Raw genomic sequence first — 23,272 nt, forward strand, 5'->3', positions numbered from 1 at the left:
CTCCACCCCAATATTTTGTAGAAAAAAGAAAATCTTACATTAGATTTGAAATACACAGTAACACAAACAACAGAACAGCATTAATAAATTGCAGGGTATCTTGCAAATGCTCAATGCTCTATTCACAGGCTGGTCTACTGACATAAAAGACTTACCTGATTCCAAAATAACCAACCACAAAGCGACGCTGAATCACTTCTCACGAACACTTGTGTTTTGTAGAGATGGAAGGCATTTACAGATCTGTTTCAATATGATATAAATAGTCCTTGCAACAAATCAAGCCTGCAATTGCCCAGTCTAAGCAGATTACTATTCAGACCTGGGCTAAAAGTTGTGACACCAGCAAGGGACCTGTGAAAATTTGTAAGGCAGAACATGCGGTGAAGTCAACCACACTGAAGAGCAGAGATTCTCTACTTGATACAGCTGTATAAGCTTCATTGTCTGGTAAGATGTGACTCAAACTCAGGTGTTTGTCCTTGCACAACTAGACATGCTGCTATCTTAGCTTCCTACTACCATTTTACTTTCCTTGTTTAAGGTGTCTACTACTTGTAAGATCAAGGTATTGCTCTTACCCCACGTGAAGCAGCTTCCTATGTGAGTACCAAACATTTTTAAAAGTATTAAGCCTCAGTTCTCATCTATGCAAAGGAAGCACCTGCTAACATGTAACGAAAAGGACTGAAAAGCAGGATATTAGGAATAATTCTGAATTTTAGTAACAGATTTAACTATCAGGTATCTCAGTGTATTAGGAATGTAATTTAAATTACTGCTTTCACAATCTATTAACTTTAAGACACTCCAGCTGACTACAACTTTCTTCACTTGAGAACAAAGTACAAAGGCCTTAATGATGAACCATACTTGCAGATGACTAAGCCACGACCACATGGTAAGAAATAGAGAACATCCTTTAGTTATCAGCTTACATACAAAGTTGGCATCATTTTCAAGAGTTCAGTATTTCAAATCGAAGAGACTGTTAGCACTACTTTTCATCATCACAGTTTGCCCAGAATCCATGATGCAAGCTCATACTACAATTCCCACATTAACAATACGCATTTAAATATTAGTTGTATTTTTTTCCAGGCAACAAATCTGTAAATGTCCCCACATGAAAACTGGTTATGAACACAGACTAAAATATAAAAGTTCTTACTTCAGTTACCTGTTTGTGACACTTGATGTATGCCAGGAAATAAACATCCTTTCTGGCACTACAAACATTATTTGCTATATCTAGAAAAAGAAACTCCACATAAGCAGCAGCTTCTCCAAAGTCCGTACTTCAAACCGAAGTTCTGATGCATCAGCTTCTCTGATAAGTTAATAGACATTTCCCATTATTAGACACTCACATTACTTTTTACAGACTATATTCAAAGAGCTTTGTTTATTCTCCTATTCTGCTCACATTATTCTTGTCATCCCCCAACTTTTACTGCCACCATATTCAACAACCTATTTCAGTTAGACTTCATCCTGAGCTCTGAAAAAAAGCACATCTTATTGCAGAGTATGCTCTGACAAGGTGTACTTACACAAGCCTGGAGTGATTCTAGTTTACACCACACTGTGTATCCTAAACACTAAAATAGTTTAAAGGTGCATATCTCAGCATTTGGAAGTAGAACCAGCTGCCACTGTCCAACCAAAGTTTGCTAAGCAGGAAAAAAGACTTGCAAAAGCACTTTCGTACCTGAAAACACTTAATGAAGTGAGGCAGTGAAACAGCTGCTGAAATAACTGAAGGCACTGCCATACTTCAAGTCCTGGGAAGGCTGTGACAGTCATATAGCTGTACACATACCCAGCCAGCAGACAAGCTACCTTCAGTGCTGACTGTTCAGCTACTCAGATTTAACACCACGCACTTTGTAAACCTAAATACTGAGTTCTATTCTTGTTTGTTACAGCCATGGCAAAGATTACTTCTTCCTGCAGTAAGAGTCGGACAAGATTTAGGCAGAATTGGTTTTCAATCAAGAGCTCTTCAAACTCATGACAGAAGTCCTCCATCAGAAGCATCAGTACACAGTTATATGTATCTGAAGTTTAAATGTACTAGACAATACTGTACTGAGAAAGAACTAGCCTTTCCCTGCATTTCATTAATGAAGCTCCACTTTTGTTCCTTAAAAGCTATGACAACAAAAAACAGGAGAAAATACAGCCGCCATCCCAAATAACATTATTCTTCTGCACATCTTAATGAAACACAGGCTTTCAGACTTCATTTGTCTACTAAAGCATGTATTTTATTTGCATGTTTACACTGAACTAGTTTTCTAAACAACATTTATGAATTGAAGATGAAAGTTATATTGGGGGGGGGGAAGGGTGATAATTCAATAATAGTTTTCAAATCCTTAGATTAAAATCTGGAAGATCAGGTCAAACCACATCTTCATGCTTTCCTACATTACTGTCTCCCCCATCTGTAAATCAATGAAGAGTACTTACCTACTGTTATTTTTCAGTATTAGTATTCCTACATAGCTATGAATTAAAAGGTACTTTTTTCCTTTCCATTATGTTCTCATGTATTATTTCAATTATTGTGTGTTGATTCACATTCAAGAGAAACAATCTAGGACAAAATTCTTCCACTTCCCCTTGAGAAGAGCCATAAATCCTTTTCAATGGCATAACAGATTAAGAATACACACACAATGTTCACATACTAACAAGACACACATGGAGAGATACGTAGCAACTTGCCAAATCATATAAACTATTTTCACTATGCATTTGACATCTGATTCTCTCCCCTATTTCCATGAAGTTTACTACTACAATCTCCAAATAAAGCTTTCCACAGCTTATATCTTCCACATTACAAGGAAAAGTTAAAACCTTTCACAATATTAGAAAACACAGGATACAGAATAGAAAAAAAAAAAAAATCTAAATTGAATGGGTAAAGATACCCAGTGCAGGCCAGTGTCAATATTCAAAGATGAAGGATTTGGCCCACTCCTACAGTCACTATGTTACATTACATCCTCCTATCACTTCTAAAGCCTTGCTTAAAAATAATGGAAGGTTAGGGTTGCATAATGATGTTCTCAACATCAAAACAGGGAGGGACTTAGAGCTCATGTACTTTATAAATATGCAAGACCTCGAAGTAAAACAGTTTCCCCACCTTGCTTAAAGACACATCTTTCAGCTTTCTTGACTGTTTTGAAAATAACACATGATTAAACAACTCTGGAAAACATGCTTTGTTTTGATTTTTAACAGTAACACAAAGGAGATTCTACATTACCAGTTTTCCCATAGGAAGCCTAGAGAATTAAGCAACATACAATAACCGATCTCTTACTCTCCCTACAAATACCTAGATGAATATTATACTTTCAAGCCTGAAGTACCTCTGCGACTACTACAGCAACACAGCAGAAGTGCATATTTAGATTCTGGGTACAGTTTTAAAATCACTGTTTACTTCCCCAAAATATCACCTGGGCAATTCAGGTTTGTGATTAACTGGAAGAAGAAAAACATATGGAAGAATTAAAAGATAGTAAGAATAACGTTCCAGATCAGCTTTTATCCAACTAGGCTTAGAGGCATACGTTACCATCGGTCTTGGGTAACTGCTATCACTTGGAATTATTGTACTTCTGACTTTTCATACTACATATAACCATCTCCAGTGAAGTACACACATCTAATCTAAATTTTATTTTTAAGATACTAACAAAGAATTAATACTTACACCTGAGTAAAAGTAAGACAAACAGTATTTCTTTTCAAGTCTCGACAACAGACAGCTTGGCACAATAGCCCAAATTTAAAGAGTAAGAGGTGCACACCCAGTAACTTAGTGCAGCTCAACTCAACGGCATGGTTTCTCCATGTATTTGTACTTTCCCTCACAACCCACAGAACTGGCTTACTTTCACACAATATAATTTTTAGAGTTTCACTTTAAAAAAGTATGAAATTCAAACTGATTTTTTGTTTGTTGGGGATATATATATATATATCAATGTTTAATACCATTCAGGAAGTTATTGTACTATTCAAAGGAAATGTAATTTCTGATTGATCTACTGTCTTGTACACGTGCCCGTGATAAAAATCAGATTTTCCCAAGCTTAGTTTCCATACACATTTATCTTTCGTACTGAAGTGGGCTGTAAGCAAGGAAAACTCTAGATGTAGTCATGCATGAAAGTATACCAAGTGATTTTACTCTCCTGAGCCAGCTGTCAGAAGACTTCTGTCTGCTTTCCAAATAAACATGTTTCCCTGACTCATCACTTTTCCCTCATAAGCAATAGAAAAGGTCTGTTTTGCACAAAACATGCAGAGTGAAAACAGAGAACAAGCTTAGCAATGAAAACCCACCACCACTACACCTCCACTCCAGGTTAAATAGTAGTAAACAAATATTTCAGTACCCTCCCTTCTAGAGACATCTGCATTCAGTAGTGTAAATAAAACATGAAACTGTACACAACAGTGATGCATGAATGATGCTGAACATGCATTACATGGTATTACAAAGGTTACCCAAAGCACAACATGGCAACAATAAACTGGCACACGTACCCAAACAGTTCAGAAAGCAGAGCCATCCCAACTGCCAAGTTGACAATTTTCATTTTTAAATCCATAATACAACATATCACAATTACTTCATACATTTTCTTTCCAAACTCCAATCTTCCCATTCTTCACACACTAAGATAAACACTTCATTTGTCTTATTCAGCACAGCTCTGGATCTGAAAATATCTGATGTGGACCCACTGCAACAGTGGAAATTCTAGAAGCACAAACCCAAAAAACTACTGTTTCATTATTAAAAGCTTTTCCTTCTGGAAAAGGCTTTAATTCAAAGTTGTTTAAAATTGAAACTGCAGCTTACCTTTCACATGCTCTGTCCCTTAAAAGTGGAACACAAAAAATGCAACAACACAGTGGTATTGTACCAAAGAACAAAGAACACAGATAGCATTTCAAAAGACAGTATTTCCCATCTTTACAACTGCAGTGTATGCATTTTCTTCTGAAAACAAAGCATGTGCAAATAGTGCTGCTTCTCTAAAGCAACTGTGCATATCACCTTTCCTGGAGAAATCACGGAGAACACTATTTTCCATATTTTACTGGCTTGCATGTAACTTTCATGGCAACTGCAGAAAGTGAACAGACAGATCAAGCTCACACGTAATTAGGCTTGGTATTTTAATTTACATTTTCCCCCTCATTATTTCATATACTTCCCCTCTTGCAGCAACTGTCACGAAGAATGTAAAACATAACTGGGGTAATTCAGAGATCTAAAGCCCTCAATGTATTTCTTACCTACTTGTTCTAAGCTTTTCTTAGAAGTACTGAAAAGTCATCCAAACTCATTCAATGAGAACTTCTATAGAACTCTTTTTCTCTATGCAGCATGCAGATAGTCTCACAGAGTCTCACTCCAAAGTGCATTTCCCTTCCACATAGAAATGAACAGAAACAATACATTTCACTAAATTTCTTCTACCCTGCTCACTGCATGGGCACAGAGGTGAATGGTGAGCCACAAAGCAGGAGCAAAGGAGGGCAAAGGGCTTACGCACAGCAATGCATGTAGTGAATTATTAAATAAGCATACAGAGCTCTCAAACTTCCCATGAGCACAGAAGTATGTAAAACATTTGTAAGCAGCTTGAAAGACCACTTCCAGGTGATACTGGAAATACTATAGCACCGCAACAGCTGGTTTATGCGGAGTTTATTTCCTGTAATTTTACACTAAAAATATTTAAAGCTTAATGAAAGTATTGCAGAATAAGTCCTTTCTTAAAGCAAATAATGAAAAGTAATGGAATTAAAAAAAAAAAACCAAAACAATAAAATACCCAGAAAATCAAGAGCAAATAGCTGCAAAAAGATTTATAATAAATCTTTCTAGTTTTTACATATTTTTGTATTTATTATGTCTTTCTTCCACCTTGCTTAGGTAGAGGTGGTTATTTAAAGAGCAAGAATCTGTTTTGCTCAGGCAATTAGGCGCTGGGGGTTTTGGGGTGGTGGGCTTTGTTTTTCCTTCTTTTTAAATATTAACTGACAGCAAGATTACTTTCCCTTTCACATAAATACCAATTATTACAGTGACATTAAGGCAAAAATACTAATGAAATACCTTAATTCTATTCCATAATTGCTAACAAATGTTCAGTATTTTACCTTCTTTCATACGATTTTCTGTTCAGTATTCCTCTGGCTACAATACATAAGTGTAAGACTGGATTCTCATTGTTTTGAGGAGAGACTAAGAATCATCTGTTTCATACTTAGGAGAACATGAGGACTGTGTGCTGTATACAGTTGCTGTATTTAGGCACAAAAATGGAGTCCTACAGAACAGTATCAGACCATAGAGAAAATATACCCAACTGCAACATTTGTGCACCAAATCCCAGGAATAGTATCAACCTTTTAGGGCACCACCATTAGTTTTTCTGACATTATTTGCCCATCTGCACAACACTTATCTCAAACTTTAAAAAAATCCAAGACATTAATGTAACTGGTACTTCCATCTTTCCCCTTAAAGTGTTTGCGGTTTTCATGTGTGACAAGTTTGGAAGTATTTATGATTATGTATATGCAAAAATAAAACTACATTCCTCCCATTCTTATGTTACTTTATTCCCTCTCCCCCGTATTTTTTTCAGCTTATATATAATACTCTTCACACACCTGGTTCAAGGCTCTACGCAGAAATTAAAGGCAAGAACAGAATCTTTATTCTCACTGTGCTTCTTTCAAGTCAAGCACTTCACATCCGGCATACAATTTGCATGTGAATTCAATCAAATTATATGGCCATGCTTCACTCTACAGAAGTTAAATATACAAGCACACCAGCAACATCACAAACAATCGAAGCTCTAGATAAACCATTTACCAGAACAAAGGGAAAAACCTTAGCAACAGAGGTATGCTGTAACAGTTCAATCCTTTTGAATCTCATACCAGCACTTCGTCCTCTATTCAGGGGACTACACACAAGTTAGTAAGTTTTTACTCACATTTACAAAGATCTTTTATTTCCATGCGATTTGGGTGTAAAATAATCATTATATGAAAGCAGTTTTTCAAAATGGTTTTACCCGTAAGTATGCTATGCTTGAAGGAGCAACTGGCTAGAACCAATTACTATCACATACAGTGAAAACAAAAAACGTAAAGACTCTTGAGAGTTCCTTCAGCCATGAAAAGAGGGTTGCTGTTCTAAACTGCTTTTCTGAAGAGACTCATCTCTTACCGCTCTCAGAAATCAGGTCAAGGTCCTTTATTAAATCTTCCTAATAGCTTAAGGAAGTTCAAGATGGAAAAGACCTATTAAATCTATCCCAATGAAAACATACACATAAGACCTGTTTCTGTGCATTTTAAGTAAACAGAAGTAGTTTTCATGAAAGTTTTATGTTCAGTTTATTCTACAACTCATATTTTAGCATACATAAACTTGATCAACTTCAGTATTTCATGGATGACTCTGAAAAGAAACCTGAAACACATACAGCTATGATTTAAAAAATATTTTAAGGGGAAAAACTCAAAGCTATTAGCGAAAACAGATTTCTTCATAAACACAAAATATCAGACTGATAAGACCACCTGCTAAGACTATTTTATAGTATATCCCAAGAGGCAACAAAAAGCCAATTCAATAGGGAAAATAATACCTAACATGAAAATATACCTGACAAATACTGCACATTTCACATTTTCAGCTATCCTTCTATTGTCACAGTCTCAGACATCACCGAATGACTATTTAAGAGAGCAAACGTTTTTGGGATAATACAGTTTGTTTGCCACTAAATTAGCAGCAATCAGCTGTACAGGGATAATGTCCAACTTCGGTATTTTCCATGGGTGACACTTCCTCCCTTATCACTATCTAAACATCACTGAAGTTTGGACTGATGTTCCCTCATGCTAGAAGCAAGCTAACAGCCCAAGGAAACCACCAGATCCCAGTATGGTTCTGCATTTCAATGACAGCACAGTGCCCAGATCAATAAATTCAGGGCTCCTGAAAACACAGGCTGCATTTGAAGTATTTGCTCTCCCAAGTCACCCAGTATAGGCCCCAAGCACATGGTAACTAGAAATGCTGGACACTCTTATTTAAAACACCTATGGATACATACAATTTCAAGTCTTCAGAATGGGACTAAGAATCCACTCACATTTTTCAATCCAATGTAAACTGACCCAAGTAGTTGCTTCCCTGAAATTTTAATAGTTTGTTCTTACGTGTGTTCACCAAGAAGGGAAGAACTACAATCCAACTTGTTACACATTCAATCACATATTAAGAAAAATGAAAAAAAGTATCCAGAATGTACTTAAGTAAAATGACTTTCAATACGTCAAAGCACACCACTCATACGAGCTTCTCATTTCAAAGCATATCCTCCCTTCAAATGCTCAAGGGGGCTTGTTTTCCACTTGAGAATCTTCTTTTTGATTGGCTATTTCAGCATTTTTGAACCTAATTATCCCAAGGGAGAGACTGTGACCATTCAACAATCATTATATTCCAAAAGATTTTGTCACTGGATATTATTCTATTTTACAAGTTATAAAAATCTGATAAAGTTTCAAAAGGGAAAAAGTCAGTTTAGAATAATGACTTTAAATATGACAGTGTACTGTAGATCAGGATGCTCCTCAAAGAATGCATACTACAAAATCCTATTGGATTATGGTTAAAATTCATGTGTTAGTTCATAGTATCTTGTAATCTGTTTTAACCATTTGTTTTAAAATGAGTCACTAGTCTATGTCCAATTGGATAAGAGAGATGTGGACAATAAACTGAACATCTTAAAGTCAGGAATTTTCTTTTTAAGCAACCCAGAGAAACTTATTTTTCTTGGGAAGAGACACAGTCAAGTACATTTAAATCACTACCGTGATGCTTTATCTAAGGAGCACATTGGGCAGAACTACAGATAAACTCACAACCAAAACGAGTTTAGGTGTCCAACAGCACCCCTTCATATGACCTAAGTGATAAATGCAGTTAATGAAAATGGATTCCGCTGGTGGTGCGTTTTATTTTATTTGAGGTATTAAAACTGTATCTCACATGAAAATCAAGCAGTTTAGATTCAAATTTCAGGAATAATGTTAAAAACTCACTAAGTATAACTGCAAGTGCATTGTAGTTGCAGCTTCCAAGCTGCATTTTCCAAGCTTATGTGTTTCACCACAGTGTAGAGTCAAAACTCCACTGTGCTTTCCAGTCCAACAGGCCAAAGTCAGTTAAAAATTTTGAGTACATGCCTGCCTAAGAAAAATGAACTGATCAATCAGATGAGGAACAAGACAAATTAATCATGTGCAGCACATAGGCAGTACCCTGAAGTAAACATACTGCTGCTTTACCGTATCTCTAGACCATTTTTAGGAAATAAATTTGGACCATTTCTTTTCTAAGAAAATTATGAATTTATCATGCAGCTAGAGCAAATTACTATCACATACAGTGAAAACAAAAAGCACTGCCTTTACAGCCGAACCATATACAGTCAACATATCCAGGCAGCCTTTAGTAAGCGTTTAAGAGCAGAATTTGGCCACCTGTCATCAGCTACCAAAAGCATTTGTCAGGAAATCTTTTAAAGTGTGCCCAAAACCAACACCCCAGTATTTTTTAGAACTCAAAATGCTTGGTTTGTGGATATTTTAAAATATATTATGTCCTGTTTTGGACAAATGCGTTTCTAACACACAGCAGAGCCATCCAACTCACAAGTTTTATTGAAGGGTACCTCAAAACTGTGGAATGAACATCACCAATATTAATTACAAACTACATTAACTTTCGAAAACATACATACCTCTGCTCGCCAGTAAAAAAAACAGTGCAACAAACATGCACTTAGAATACCATAAGGCTGGCACCACTTATTGCAGACTTGGTATATTTAACATACTTCTGAAAGAAACACTACAAGCTTAAGGATGTATATACCTAAATATACAGGAATTAGCCAAATGGCCTGAATTACGCAGCCTCTCTGAAAAACAGAACAGACTTCTTAAATCTAGTTTAAGTTTTATTTAAAACACAATCCTCTTAACAGCTTTACAGTTTAGAATTACCAGTATTTTCTCAATCCCCATTAAAAAATGCCTTTTAGAAGGGCAAAAAAGATGAAGAAAAAGCAGTCTAATGTTTAGACATCTTACTAGTCAGTGATGCAAACCGTGTTTTTAGCTGAATGCAATACAACAAGCCAGAGAGCTGAAGTAGTTGCTATATGCAAACATTAGTTTACACTTAAGGAAAAGACAGCAATTTTCCAAAATACTGAATTTTAGGAACACTGTGCTTAGTAAAACCAGTTGGTTTTTTTTGAAGAATAAAGTGCTAAAAGTAGGGAAAAGATTATTTTCAGACTTTTAAGTCTAATTCACTACTCCACTAAGAACTATAAAGTCAGTCACATCTCAACATGAGCAAAAAAGGGCAACATTAGAGATGGTCTAGAGGCAAAGGCTTAGTAATTAGAGATATCACAAGGGAGGACCTATACATCACTCCTGAAATGTATGAAAACAATCTCTTATTTCAAACCATGTAACACTGGCAATTTAAGTAAATGTACTTTCAAAATGCCAGCAATGCCACAATCTTCCTGTTGCCCATTTGCTCACAATTCAATTCACTAAGACCATCACCGCTATACTAAGAAGCAACACACACACGTTCTCTGCTGGTGATCAATCTAGTATCACTATTTATGCAGAGAAGTTTTAGTAACTTACTACTGAAAATGTGAGTGAACTGATAAAAAGAAGTACATGTACTTTGCACAGGAAAAAAAACCACCACATTAGCAACAGCAAATATCCCTACTTTGTTGCCATTACAGGAATAGAAATAGTAAGTCTTTTCCATCATCTTCCATGACTGAAACAAATTAGATCTTCCTAATAGACTTCTTAAAAGCATTATCATTTGATTTATCTTAACACTCACACAGCAAAACGAGCCTGAGTTGTGTTGGAATAAAGTATTTCTCATGTTCATCATTTTGTAAAACATTTATCAAGAGTACTCATGTGTAGTCCTTCTAAATGCATATTGCTCTACGTGAACAACTATTTTAACTGGAAAACGTGTACTTTTCTCTTAATTAAACAGTTAATTATTGTTAACTGACTTGTTTGTATTAAAACCAAACACTGGGGAAATGTAAACTTGTAGTAATGCATGACATAGCGGAAAGCTTTAAACGTGCTTGCACAAATGTCTCCTTCCTTGCAAGACGCTTTAATGGTCACACACACCCCACAGTAATTTTGCTTCTGTAAAAGTATGGTTTAGGTCAATTAATTCATATCATTACAAATAAAAAGTACACATACAGATTTCTTTTTCCATGTTGGGGTTTTCCCCCTGCCAAGTTAAGTTTTCCAATAACGTAATGGATATACTCAGTTGATAAGCCTATAGTAGTAGACTACATTTGCAAAGGGAGACTGAGATGCAAAACCACAGCATCCCTGACAACATTTTGTATGAAATTCAATGCTCTTCAGAAGATCCAGCAACAAAAGCAGCTGTTTTAGAAATTGTTCATAGTATGTACTGCAACATGGAGTTTAAACAGATTCACTACTAAGAATGGAATTTTGACACACAGTAGAAACTACAAAGAATGAAAATTATGCCACTTCAGCATCAAATTCTTCTCACCCAATATTAGTAATAACATTCCCAAAATCCTTTCATATAATTTTTATGTTTTATTGCAATCAGATAACTGCAGGTTTTACAGCATAGTCACACATTGTATTTTTAGCGCTAGAGTCACAAATACATTGCCTTACATCATGATCTGCATCATTTCTGCTCTACACTACAAAGCCTATGACTGAATACAAAAAAGGTTTTACAAAATAAACTGTTTTAAAGACTACAATAACAATAAAACCGTTTTCAGATAACAGCTAAAATTATAAAGGCATATCACTGTATTGTTTTACTGGAATTTCTAAACAGTAAGGAATGAAGTTAAGTTTTAGTATCTGCGACGCTTGTTAGGTCCTTCAAAGTTGCCCCCTGGGTTTCCTCTACCAAAGCCACCTGGTCCACCACTCACGGCACCTACACCACTCATTGGCGGCTGAGGAGTTTCAGAGCCCGTTCTACTAACCAGAGGTGAACCCATCTGTGATGGACCTCCTTGAGGGAATCTCTCATTATGCTAATAAAAGTCCATTTGGAACATGCCAAATGTGAGTTACAACAAAAACGACAAATGATGTTGTCATGAAGTTCAGCAGATAGTCCAGCAGAATCAGGATCACACATAGAAGGAAGAAAGGAGCAATTCAATTAGTTATTATGGAAAAAGAGCTGGAAAATCAAAGAGTGCTAATGTTATGCTCCGACTTTGTCAAGTAAATTAAAAAAAAAAAAAAAAACAAAACAAAACTCAAAACTTAAGACCAACTCTGGTGCTAAAATCACCTTCACCCTTTCAAGCACATCAGAAGCAGTTCACATTCTCTGTCACAGAACAGGCATCAAACAATAGTATTATGCCTGAGCTGTATTCTGCCTTACATAGCAGCTACAGTGCTTCTCCCTTACAGAGAAAAACATAGTCGAAGTAGGAAAAAAGTCAGCGCTCATTTCTAGGAACTGCAGGCTTATTCTTTTAATAGCAGCATAACCTGAAGACTTACATACCCACACATCTATGGATGTTTCAATCCATACTAACTGGAGCCAGTCTTTTGTATGACACTTCAAGAATATTTAGTTATAGACTTTTAAAACCCATCCCAAATAACGACATGAACAGTGAAGAAATGGAAACTCAACTAACTCTTTCTAAAAACATATTCAAAGCTTAATCAGAAATATCAATGGAAGATGAAAATTCAGTTAATATTCCACATTTCCTTAGTCCTGTGCCTAATATTAATAAACATACATGTGAATATAGACTTGACTACATCAATTAAGACTTAAAACGTGCATCTGAGCACTTACAGTTACGTATTTAGCAATGTGTTTAAAAACAAAAGTCTACATAATTAACATAATAACAAACTCAACATAACACAAATCATTAAAGGCATATATATATGCTAAAATCAGATCATGAAACAACTCATAATCCCCCTGTTGAGGACAGTTATGTTTTCAGAAAACATTCATTCTGTACTGAATATATACATTAACTGCCCAAGCATTTGGAGTTGAGCAAGAACATTCAAGGCTTAAAGGCTGGCACTTTATGCCCAGGTCAGAGAAGAGTAATTCTAAAAGTCTACCTCCAGGAACTGTAGTGGAGCTTGACATTTCTAAGGTCTGCTGATTCATAGAAGTACTATAAACCCAGCATTTTATGTATCAAAAATATATGTTTAAAATTTGACATTAAGAACAGTTAAACAGTTGCATAAAGACCTACTAGCGCTCCAAAATACCTTAAAATCTAGGGCATTGTTTAAAGAAAGAGCTTTAACTCATGCCAACTTGTTAGCAATAGATATGATTTTCAGCAAATAGCTTATCACACACTCTTGATAATTTCTACCATTTTAGATAAAAACTGCTCTTTCCAACAAGGACCTCTCTCTCCAGCTAGTAAGCAAACTGCAGTAATTAGCTACCTAAGTTTAAGTATGGGGGGAAAGCTGTTTTTAAAATGTTATGTCCAAAGACAAGCTATGTTTCAAAAGACCACTGTGGAACAAAAATATTGCTCCAATTTCCCCATAAAAGATTTCAGAAAAACATCCAATTAAAAAAAATTAACACTGTATTTCTTGTCATATTGACCATATTTTTCATTTCCTTCAGTGGAAATGAACTCTTAAAACATTTTAGTAAATAATCCTAAAAGTATCTTTCCAGTGTTTTTCCAATGACTAGAAAAATATATAAAGCTAGGTCTTTCTGCCTCAAAACAAAAACCTTGGGAATAAAAAGAGAACAGACACACACACCAGAAAAAAAACCCACCCCACTAAAAAAGCCCCCTCCCACACACACCAAAACCACCCACACCCAAGCAAACATGCAGAGGAAAATGCAAGTTAAAAATCTAGTTTTAAAAAACATGCATCTTGATGTGTCAGCATATTCCCTACATTTCCATACCTGAAATGACTTTCTGTAGAAAAACAACCATTTGAGATACAGATACTATGATTTTAAATATTATGTCCTTTTCCTTACACTTCACTTTCACTATTGATATAATCACAAGAGAATGTTCCAGGGGTGACCAATAACACTGCGGCATCCAGAAAATTCTTCTCCAAACCCACTATTTTGTGAAAAGCAGCACCCCCTCTGTCCAGGGAGTGTTGAGTTAGGGCTCCTTCACAAGAAGCTGGGAGGGAACATAGCCAGGACAGACAGCTGAACCAGCTGTGTGGAAACTCAGCCACTGGATGAGTCTAAACCACACCACCTCCTTAATTGTGAGAAATGATACAACTGATAAAATTATCTGGCTTCTATGATGTGGAGACCCTTTCCTGTAACTGGTAAAAACCAGGCTCATTATGTATCCTTTGCTCAATCAAAATCTCATTTTCCTTTAAGGAACAAAGGATTTTGTCTAAAAATCATTATACAGATTGCTCAAATGCAGACAGATACTGTTGAGAAGGCACATAAAAAAATACATGGCTACAAAATGTTTCTATGTTCCAATAAGACCATAATGCAATAATTTATAGTACATACTCCTTTTTATCAATACCACCACTAGAACATCCTAGTTATCGATTTAAACAGTCCTAAAAATACATAACAATCAGATGAAAAATTATATTGTTGTTTCTCTACATAAGACATTACAGATAGGAAGTGACAGGCTATGAGAACAGAGCAGAAATGAATAGTGCTTTAACTGCATCCCAATGGCCTATCTGCTCTTGATAAAATGGTTCCAGATGTATACATTTCTGGCAACTAGGCAGCATTACTTTTCCTGTATTAATATGACAATTACCCCTTAAGTCTTTGGCATACTTATCTTCTAAGCAGCATCATTATCATAACCTCATGCTTTCAACAGTGTTAGAAAGGAATTTAAAAGTTGCTTTAAAAATTTAAAGGTTTACACAAAGATATCTTCACACTAGGTAGTGTCCAACATTTAACTGTTCATCAAATACCTCAAACAAGCTAACATGTAACTCATTTTCACAGACATAAAAATGGCAATGCCTTCATTTACTGATGAACTGGCATATTGTTCCTACATTTTATAGAAAGGGTTTCCTTCTGTGGACAGCTTTTTTCATGACACACATGCAGTTTCCCACATGTGCTGCACATTTCAACCTCAATGTAAAGGTTTGAACTTGTCCCCTTCCTACAGAAAGTAAGATTTTCATAGTAATATCAAATAAAGATTCCCCTTCTCTGTTGAAACTGCATTGCATGAACAAGTTTTATCAATTACCTGTTCTAACAAGTTCAAAACATGCAGTATGTTCTTACTTAGTGTGAAAATATCTTTGGTAACAAAAATGGGCCATGAGACATAACAGCTACTCAAAGTAATTAAATTTGTGATACGTTACCACTGTTCCATTATCTGGCATCATTGGTGTTCCCATATTTGCAGCTCCTTCTGGTCCCATGGAAGGACCAGGACCCATTGCAGGGCCAGGTAAAGTTCCTCTGTTGTTCATATTCATACCCATCATTGGAGGAGGGCCTTGGTTACCAGCAGGGGCTGGGCTAAACGCATCTATGCAAAACAATCTATACTTAGAGCTGTCCTATCTGAATTTTGCAAGAACAAACAAACAATTTACAATATTAAAAAAGCCAGATGTACAAGACTTCCAATATGAGAAATAAAATAAATATATATATGCTCTTTGAGACTGTACATTTATCTCAATCATCTGCTTTTAAACAGATTTTCATTAATGCCTGTTATTTCGTAACACAATCTGCCTCATGTGAAAATCCTGAACTTTGCAGCTAAATATAGCTGTACAGTTTCTGTGCACAGACTGAAGTGCTTGCATAGCATATATATATGCAATATACACACTAAGACTTAGGAAGAATCTTGAGTGATTTTGCACTAATTGGCAGCTTTAAGGCAACTATGGCTCTTCAGGGATCATTACATATTAAATACATATTTGAAGAACTGTCCTACCAGTATTAGGCAACTGTATATAGTATTATGGTGTATTAGTCTATCAGCTAAAAGCTACACCAAAGATGGTGCTCAACTTCACAATAAATTTACAATATGGCATAAATAAACCTTGCATCTCAATATAATTTCTTATAGTAAAAGTAGCAGAAAACTAAGGAAAGCTTGGCTAGAATTGGAGAGTGACAAAACAGTGTCCTCCAAACCAGATTCAGGGTAAGAGGTAAGAGTTTTTGGAGCATCTTTGGAGGAGACAGTTTAGCTCTAATACTGTGCTAACAATAGAGGAAATGCTATTCTGTCAGTACCCACTACCATACTCAAAGACATGAGCTGCCTTCATAACATTCTCATGTTGCTAGAAGGACAAAAGCCACCTGGTTATATGTCATTTACATGTGCTACTATGAAATAGCATCAGATTCAAGACTGATGCATGACTCCCCCAGGAAAAAAAAAATTCTATCCTTTTCATTCAAAAGTGCATATTCACAATTTTATAATGGAAGATGACACACTTTTGGAATCTAGCCTACATTTTAATGCATGACAACATACAGTAACAAGAAGTCTGACATGTTGCTGGTCCAGAACATCTGTTATTTTGAAAAATCAACCTCTCAGCTATAATCATAACTGCAGTTTCTTCAGAAAGAAATATGTAAATGTACACCATTGTAAGCAGGCCATTTAGCACACACACCATATTGTGACTATATGCAGGTACACACAATTGCATCATAATTACCTGCCCTGAGAACACATCACAGCAGTCAGTGAAACCACTGCGTCCAAAATAATGCTGCTAAAATTGCTGACCTGGGCTTGACCTTATTATACATTACACCAGCTGCAAGCTGCTTAACAAAAACAATCCATGCAATGAAGTAGCATAAAGTGCTAAATAAGTTTGTAAGAAGCAATAGAGGAAGACTGTGATTCTGAACAGCAGAATTCACTTGAGCTTAGTCATCACAGACTCCCAGGCCCCTTCCTATGACACTAAGCCAAAGGTATGAGCAAAATGCTTCTTACCTACCCACAAACATGATCAGTTCATATAGCAGATAGAAGGCCATGACACAATTCAATAGAACTACCATTCAATGTACTCCAGAACTGTTTTTAGTATCAAGCATTCAGTGATAAATACGGATGGAAAATAAGAAGTTTAAATTACCAATACATAGAGAAATCTTTGTTTTCAGAGGCTAAAAGTACTCTTGCAGGACTACCATAATGACAGAACTTAACATCAGTGCCATGAACTAAAATCAGTCAATGTACAATTATCTATAACTGGCTTTCTTACCCAACCTAACTAAACTTAACCAGCTGGCCACATGTGAGAAGTGTTTGCTCATCCTTTAATCTCAACCAAGTTATTCTCTCTATCATAAAAATGCACTCATATTGCTTTTGGAGTGATGCATAGCAACCTATACTATCAATACTTGACATCATTAAGCCAGTATCAGGCAGGAGTCAGTTCTGACAGGACAACTAGAGAGTATATCGCAACAGAAGAATTTGGCCTTGCACAGTTTCAACAGGACACCCAGGTACTTTTAGCTGTACCTCAGAAGTCCTCCTAGATCCAAAGCTGACCCTAAGAGCTAACCACTTGACTTCCTGTTCTTTTTAGGGGACTCTGATGTCAGCAGTTAATTCACTGGACCTGATACAGCAAAAGATTGAGGGTTCACGCTACACTTTCACAGCCTAACTCCACTGCTGGAGCAGTGGAGTGCTGGACCATAGCTGATAGTGGTCATCAACAGAGACTTCCAAAGAAAGCCTTTTTTTCCCATACTGAAAAGTTTATCTGCTACATTTAAAGTGTACAGTCAAATGCTATGGAGCATACGCTGTCTGTCCAAAATTGTCTGCCACAGGGAAGAAAGAGTAAAAATGAGTGGCTCTGCACAAGTCAGTCCAATGCTAATTAAATCCATCACAAAGGCACCATACGCTGTGCCACATAATGAGAAGCTGTAAATGGCACAGGTAAAGGGCAATTAAAAATACAGTCACAACTCCAAAAGAAACATTGAGAAAGGATGCTAAAATGTCTGTTACTTGAAGATCTACTGTGGGATTCTAGAATCACTCTTTTGGTTGAAGTGGTAAGGTTGTTAACGCACTACCAAAAAAAGTATCTGCAGTGAGCCAATAAAAAAGCCAGATACTGTGGCAACAAACATGATCTCTACCTACACTATGGACATTTTCCCCTTCTTAAAATAGTAGTTGACTGTTACTGTAACTTTTTAGATCTACACATTTATTTCTAAAAGTGTTTGTATTAAGTCATGGCACAAAACCTACCAAACAAGGCAACAAAGAATATTGCTATTAACTATTAAAACTTGCCAAGAATAGGGCTGTAAATTGATTGCTGCAAATACACAGCTAAAAGCTGCCTGTAAAAAGAGGTGATCTGAACAACTAGCACATGAGCATTTTGAAAGTATCTTAATTAAAAGCAATTAACAAGTAGACTGCAATAATAAGCAAAAATAAAATTATAACATATTTAGTCATGGTTTATACTTCAGCTTATTTGCAGATAGCTTCACATCTTCCTTTAGATTTTTAAAGCTCTTTGCCTTCATTGAAAGAAAATGCCTATTTCTACTCAGCAGCAAAAAATGTGTATCAATAAATTAATTCAAGAAAATGGTTAATAAGGCATTTTAAAATCCAGACCAAGATAATTCATTAGTCTATAAATACCCCTTACTCAAAAGGTCAAGAAGCAATGTTTACTAACTTTTGTATGTGCTTTCAAATTTAAAATACGCAAAAAACAGTATTAATTTTTCTTTACATTATCACCTTAAATTAAGTTATCATCAGGAAGCTTTCAATAGACATATCTTAACAATTATCATCATTTAGTAGGATTTAGTTTTTAAAGAAACAACCTATGTTTCAGTCTTGTTTAAAAGCAGATATTCCAGGTAAGTTGCTAAACTCTTTCAGTTTGCACATACAGAGCAGGCACTAATAATTAAACGTACTTGTCTACACTTTTCACTTATTTCTGCTAAAAACTTACTGAACTGAGAATATTTGTAAAAAGCAAACTTGCAATAAATTAGTAGAACATCAACCACGTTGCTCATTTCTCTTTTGTCAGGTACGTCAGCAAGAATTTACTGGTTTTAAAAACTACATCGTTTCAGTGTATGCAATTACAGCCCAAACCTCTTTGAATAGGTAGTCTCTCCAAAACAATGCCAAATACTCTCTAAACAGAAAAATCCTCTTTTGTATTAATTTCTAGACCATCACCTTTTTGTTTCTCTTAATTTACAGACCATATTTTTCTCCCCATAAGTAATCAAAATAATAAAGATCCAGCTTAGGAAAAAAACCCAGCTGTAGGGAAGAAAAATGTGAGATGCTTTATTTCCTAATACTGTTTACTCATTTTTGCCATTAATTGTCACAAATAGTGCTTGAGTAACATGTACAGTCCCAAAGAAAAAGAAATTACATTATAGAAGCCTTTATCCTTCAGATCCCTACCTCCCATGTTTATTGCTCCACGAGGACCCATATCACCCATTCTCATTTCCTGTTCTCTCTGAAAGTAAACATAGTTTTTATGGTCAACCTGTCATTCTTAGAACTTAAAGCATTCCTATTTACTGCATGAAAACACAAATGTTCATGTTCCAAAAGTTTCCATTGATTGCAAAAATGTACAAAGAAGAAATCTAATTATACTCCCCTAATTTCATAAAATCAAGTGGAATAAATTATAGTATGTACAGTGCTATCTGTTTTTGCCTAATGCTCATTAAATACCCCAAGTTCATCAGATACAGACATCTAAAGTTCACAAATAGTCACATGATCAACTGCAATTTAATCCATCCTCACACATTTTTCATTAATAAGAGGTATATTACACTTCAACTGCAAATAAAGAGGGTCTTATTACAGTATCGTATAGAGGCCGTGGTTCATTAAGACAGTTAATCTGGCTTCACAAGTCAAATAAAAGCTTGACTGAAAAACAAGCTCTGATGTGTTATATTACTGTCATATAAACTCAATCTGCCAATTCATCTTCGTTCAACTAGTTTTGACTTAACTTGGTGGTGGCATATTTTTTGATATATCATGCTGTTGAAATGTCACTTCAGATACCGATCAGCCTTTCGAAGCCAGTATTGAAGTGTAGCATCAGCATAAGCTACGTGACATTGCATTTACACTTAACAGACACATAACACACCGAACGGATTCACATTCAATTGATGACTAGGCACCCAACAGCAAAACGATTCTGGCACTACTGATCACAAACCACGGTCTGCTGTGAAACAATACTCAAAGGATAATACCCAGAGTGGCAAAATCATCACTTAGGGAAAAGCAAAGTACACCTATCACAGGTAATTCCAAGGGATTTTAGTATAACTGCTTACATTAATGCTATGAAATAGAAACAAATTCACATTCCAAAAGGAAAAATAATTACTTACACAAAAATATGGATTTGTCATGAATGTTCTGCAAGAACAGTTATGTATATTCCACTCATTCATGGACACATATGCTGAGAACAAGCACACACAGCAACTTTTACCCGAGAATTATTCTACTTATTATTTAAGAGTCTAAGTTCAGATGCATCTTGAAAACAATCCCGTATACCTGCCAACTCAATCAGCATTGCTAAAAAGCAATCTTTAAACTGAAACACTAATGAAAACAGAACACATTCATAGTAGTTTCAGGGTTTCACAAAATTCCTTTTTGGTCAGTTATGTTTGGGATGCCAAACAGGAGTCTGCCTTTACACACTTAAAGCAGCAGACGCCAATTTTTTGAAAGAACAGACTCAATAGTTTTGTAAAAATACCCCAGTATGGAAAATTATCTCAAGATGCACAACAAAAGTCTCTCAGGTCAGTAACCTCATTTCTAGTAACCCGCATTAACCCAGAAAGTGTACTTAAGATTACACACCTTAAAAAAAAAAACAAAGAAAAGACACAGGCAGGTTTAAAGTCTAGCTAGGAAAGAACATGGAACAGTAGGAAAGATCTCTTCTAGCTCTAGAATCCACATTAAAACTTCGTTAACAGAACATGCCACTACTTTGTCAGACCTTTTACAGCAATGTCAACTGACATGAAATATGCCGCCTTATTGATACCAATGAGTTAGTCATAAAATCAGCATACAACCTTGTTGATATTAGTCTTCTTTTACATCTCAGCCTTGATACAAAGGAGAAGGAAAAGTGGTGTCATCATCCCTAATGTTAAGCCCTAGCCCAACACAGTAGGAAAACACAATGACTATCAGTTACATTAACCAGACTTCATGTACACATGTATGTGTACATATATGTATGAAAACAGGGCATGCCAAACAGCTGCAAGATACTTTTCAGCTACAAGGAAAAGCACCATATTTTTAATTACCTCAACAACTTTACTTGATGCACCCATCTCAGGTTCGTCTTCAAGTTGGTGGGAGTTTTTTAATGTGAAATGTGCAAGGTCAAGTACAGTAGCAGCTATATAAGGATGTTAAAAGTACAGCTATAAAGCTGTACTAGTTACAAGAACCTAACTAAATTTTCCTTGCAAAGGATTGAAGCATTTTGCAAACTATGGCATAGTTTCTTTCAAGCACAATACAGTTCTTCCTAGCAAAAAGCCACTTTTTTTCTCAGCTTAAAATGCTGCCACTCTTTAGTTAATAAGTACAACAAAAGACAGGGGTAGAACTTGTAATTTTTTACATTATTTTTCAGTCTACTCTTCTATCAAAAACAGTGGGTTTTTGCCATTTTATTGCTCTAACTGTAATGTTTCATTATTACCATTTAAAAAACATTTCAGCTGTAGGCTCAAGATCCATAAATATGTCTTATTATCTATGATGCCTGTTAATTTATCAACGTGCCTAAAAACATTGCATGTTCACAACTTGTCATGTTCTTGTGAAGTTTCAGTACAAGGAAATTCTTCTCTATCGTTCATAAGGAAAAAAGAAATTTAAGATAAATCTCCTGACCAAGAAAATACTCACATTTCAAGTATTAACTGACAGCATGTATCATTAATGTACTTGAATATTTAATATATTGATTACAAAAACCACATACTTTGATATCCATTTGCAAAAACTTGCACAAAAATCCATTTGCAAAAACCCCACAAAAATCATATCTAGATTGCTATTTACCATGTGAGCATAAACAAGTTAAGATAGGTAACTATTCCACAGGTTTTGTCCAAAACACAAAAAGGAATGCCAACAGGCAGCAATGACACAGTAGCCCAGACAGTGCTGTCTGATATTCCAATCCACCCGAGGGCTTTGTTCTTGGATACTCAGGGACTTTGCTGAACATGACAGTGATAGCATTAGCTTCTCAGAACGTCTTCTCACTATGTGATTGCCCATTCTTCTGCTGAGCAGCAATCTGCTTCAGTCCCTTCCTTGAAGCCACTGGTAACTACCCTAAAAGGGAGTTAACTGAGCAGCAAGAAAAGGCTAATCTTTTACTAAAGAAATATGTGGGGTGATGACTAAGAACCTCTGAAGTCACCAGGTACCTGAAAAAAAGAATTAATTGCAAAAGAGCAAGAAGAAAAATTATATGCAATTACAGGAAGGCAAGAAAGCTGTAAGAGAAAGAATGGTAGCAAAGTATAATTTAGCTTTTGGGACTATAAGCAAAAACAGCAACAAAACCACAAAACAAAGAGAAGCAAGGGATAACATCCTACTGTAACAAGATAATAGTTTACACAACTTCAAAGCTCTCCCAATTACTTCTGTTGAAGGATTCTTGTAAAATACTTCAGAGCTTACTGATGCTAACAACTCTAAACACATCTGATTCACCTGAGAACATTTGCTTTTAGAAAAACTGCTATGACAGTAACCAGAGCATTGCATTTACTAGTATCTTTTTAAAATACTTGTCTCTAAAACAATTTCCTCACAATTACAACTCATTTTCATGTCAGCTGAAAAAAGTAGATCTAGACAAAAAAATGAAGAACACACTGATTTTCAAATTATGCACACACCAT

General features: G+C 35.7%; 1 protein-coding gene across 4 annotated transcripts in view; it reads right to left on the reverse strand.

Annotated features, from left to right (window-relative positions):
* The window catches only part of PSPC1 (paraspeckle component 1), a 60,624-nt gene that overhangs the window by 10,144 nt on the left and 27,208 nt on the right, over positions 1 to 23,272 (reverse strand). The window contains exons 7-9 of one of the 4 annotated variants that reach the window (XM_064171492.1): positions 19,734 to 19,791; positions 15,607 to 15,776; positions 11,777 to 12,257 (exon numbers count right to left, since the gene is read on the reverse strand). The exons of 2 other annotated variants lie outside the window; for them this stretch is intronic. In XM_064171492.1, the coding sequence (XP_064027562.1) occupies positions 12,072 to 12,257; positions 15,607 to 15,776; positions 19,734 to 19,791 (414 nt within the window). In that variant the 3' untranslated portion in view covers positions 11,777 to 12,071. Of the gene's footprint in view, positions 1 to 11,776; positions 12,258 to 15,606; positions 15,777 to 19,733; positions 19,792 to 22,120; positions 22,790 to 23,272 lie in introns of those variants that run through there. One more of the 4 variants, XM_064171510.1, reaches the window with a different exon arrangement.

The sequence above is a fragment of the Pogoniulus pusillus genome, chromosome 3 (assembly GCF_015220805.1).
Source record: "Pogoniulus pusillus isolate bPogPus1 chromosome 3, bPogPus1.pri, whole genome shotgun sequence".
Classification (NCBI taxonomy): Eukaryota; Metazoa; Chordata; class Aves; order Piciformes; family Lybiidae; genus Pogoniulus; species Pogoniulus pusillus.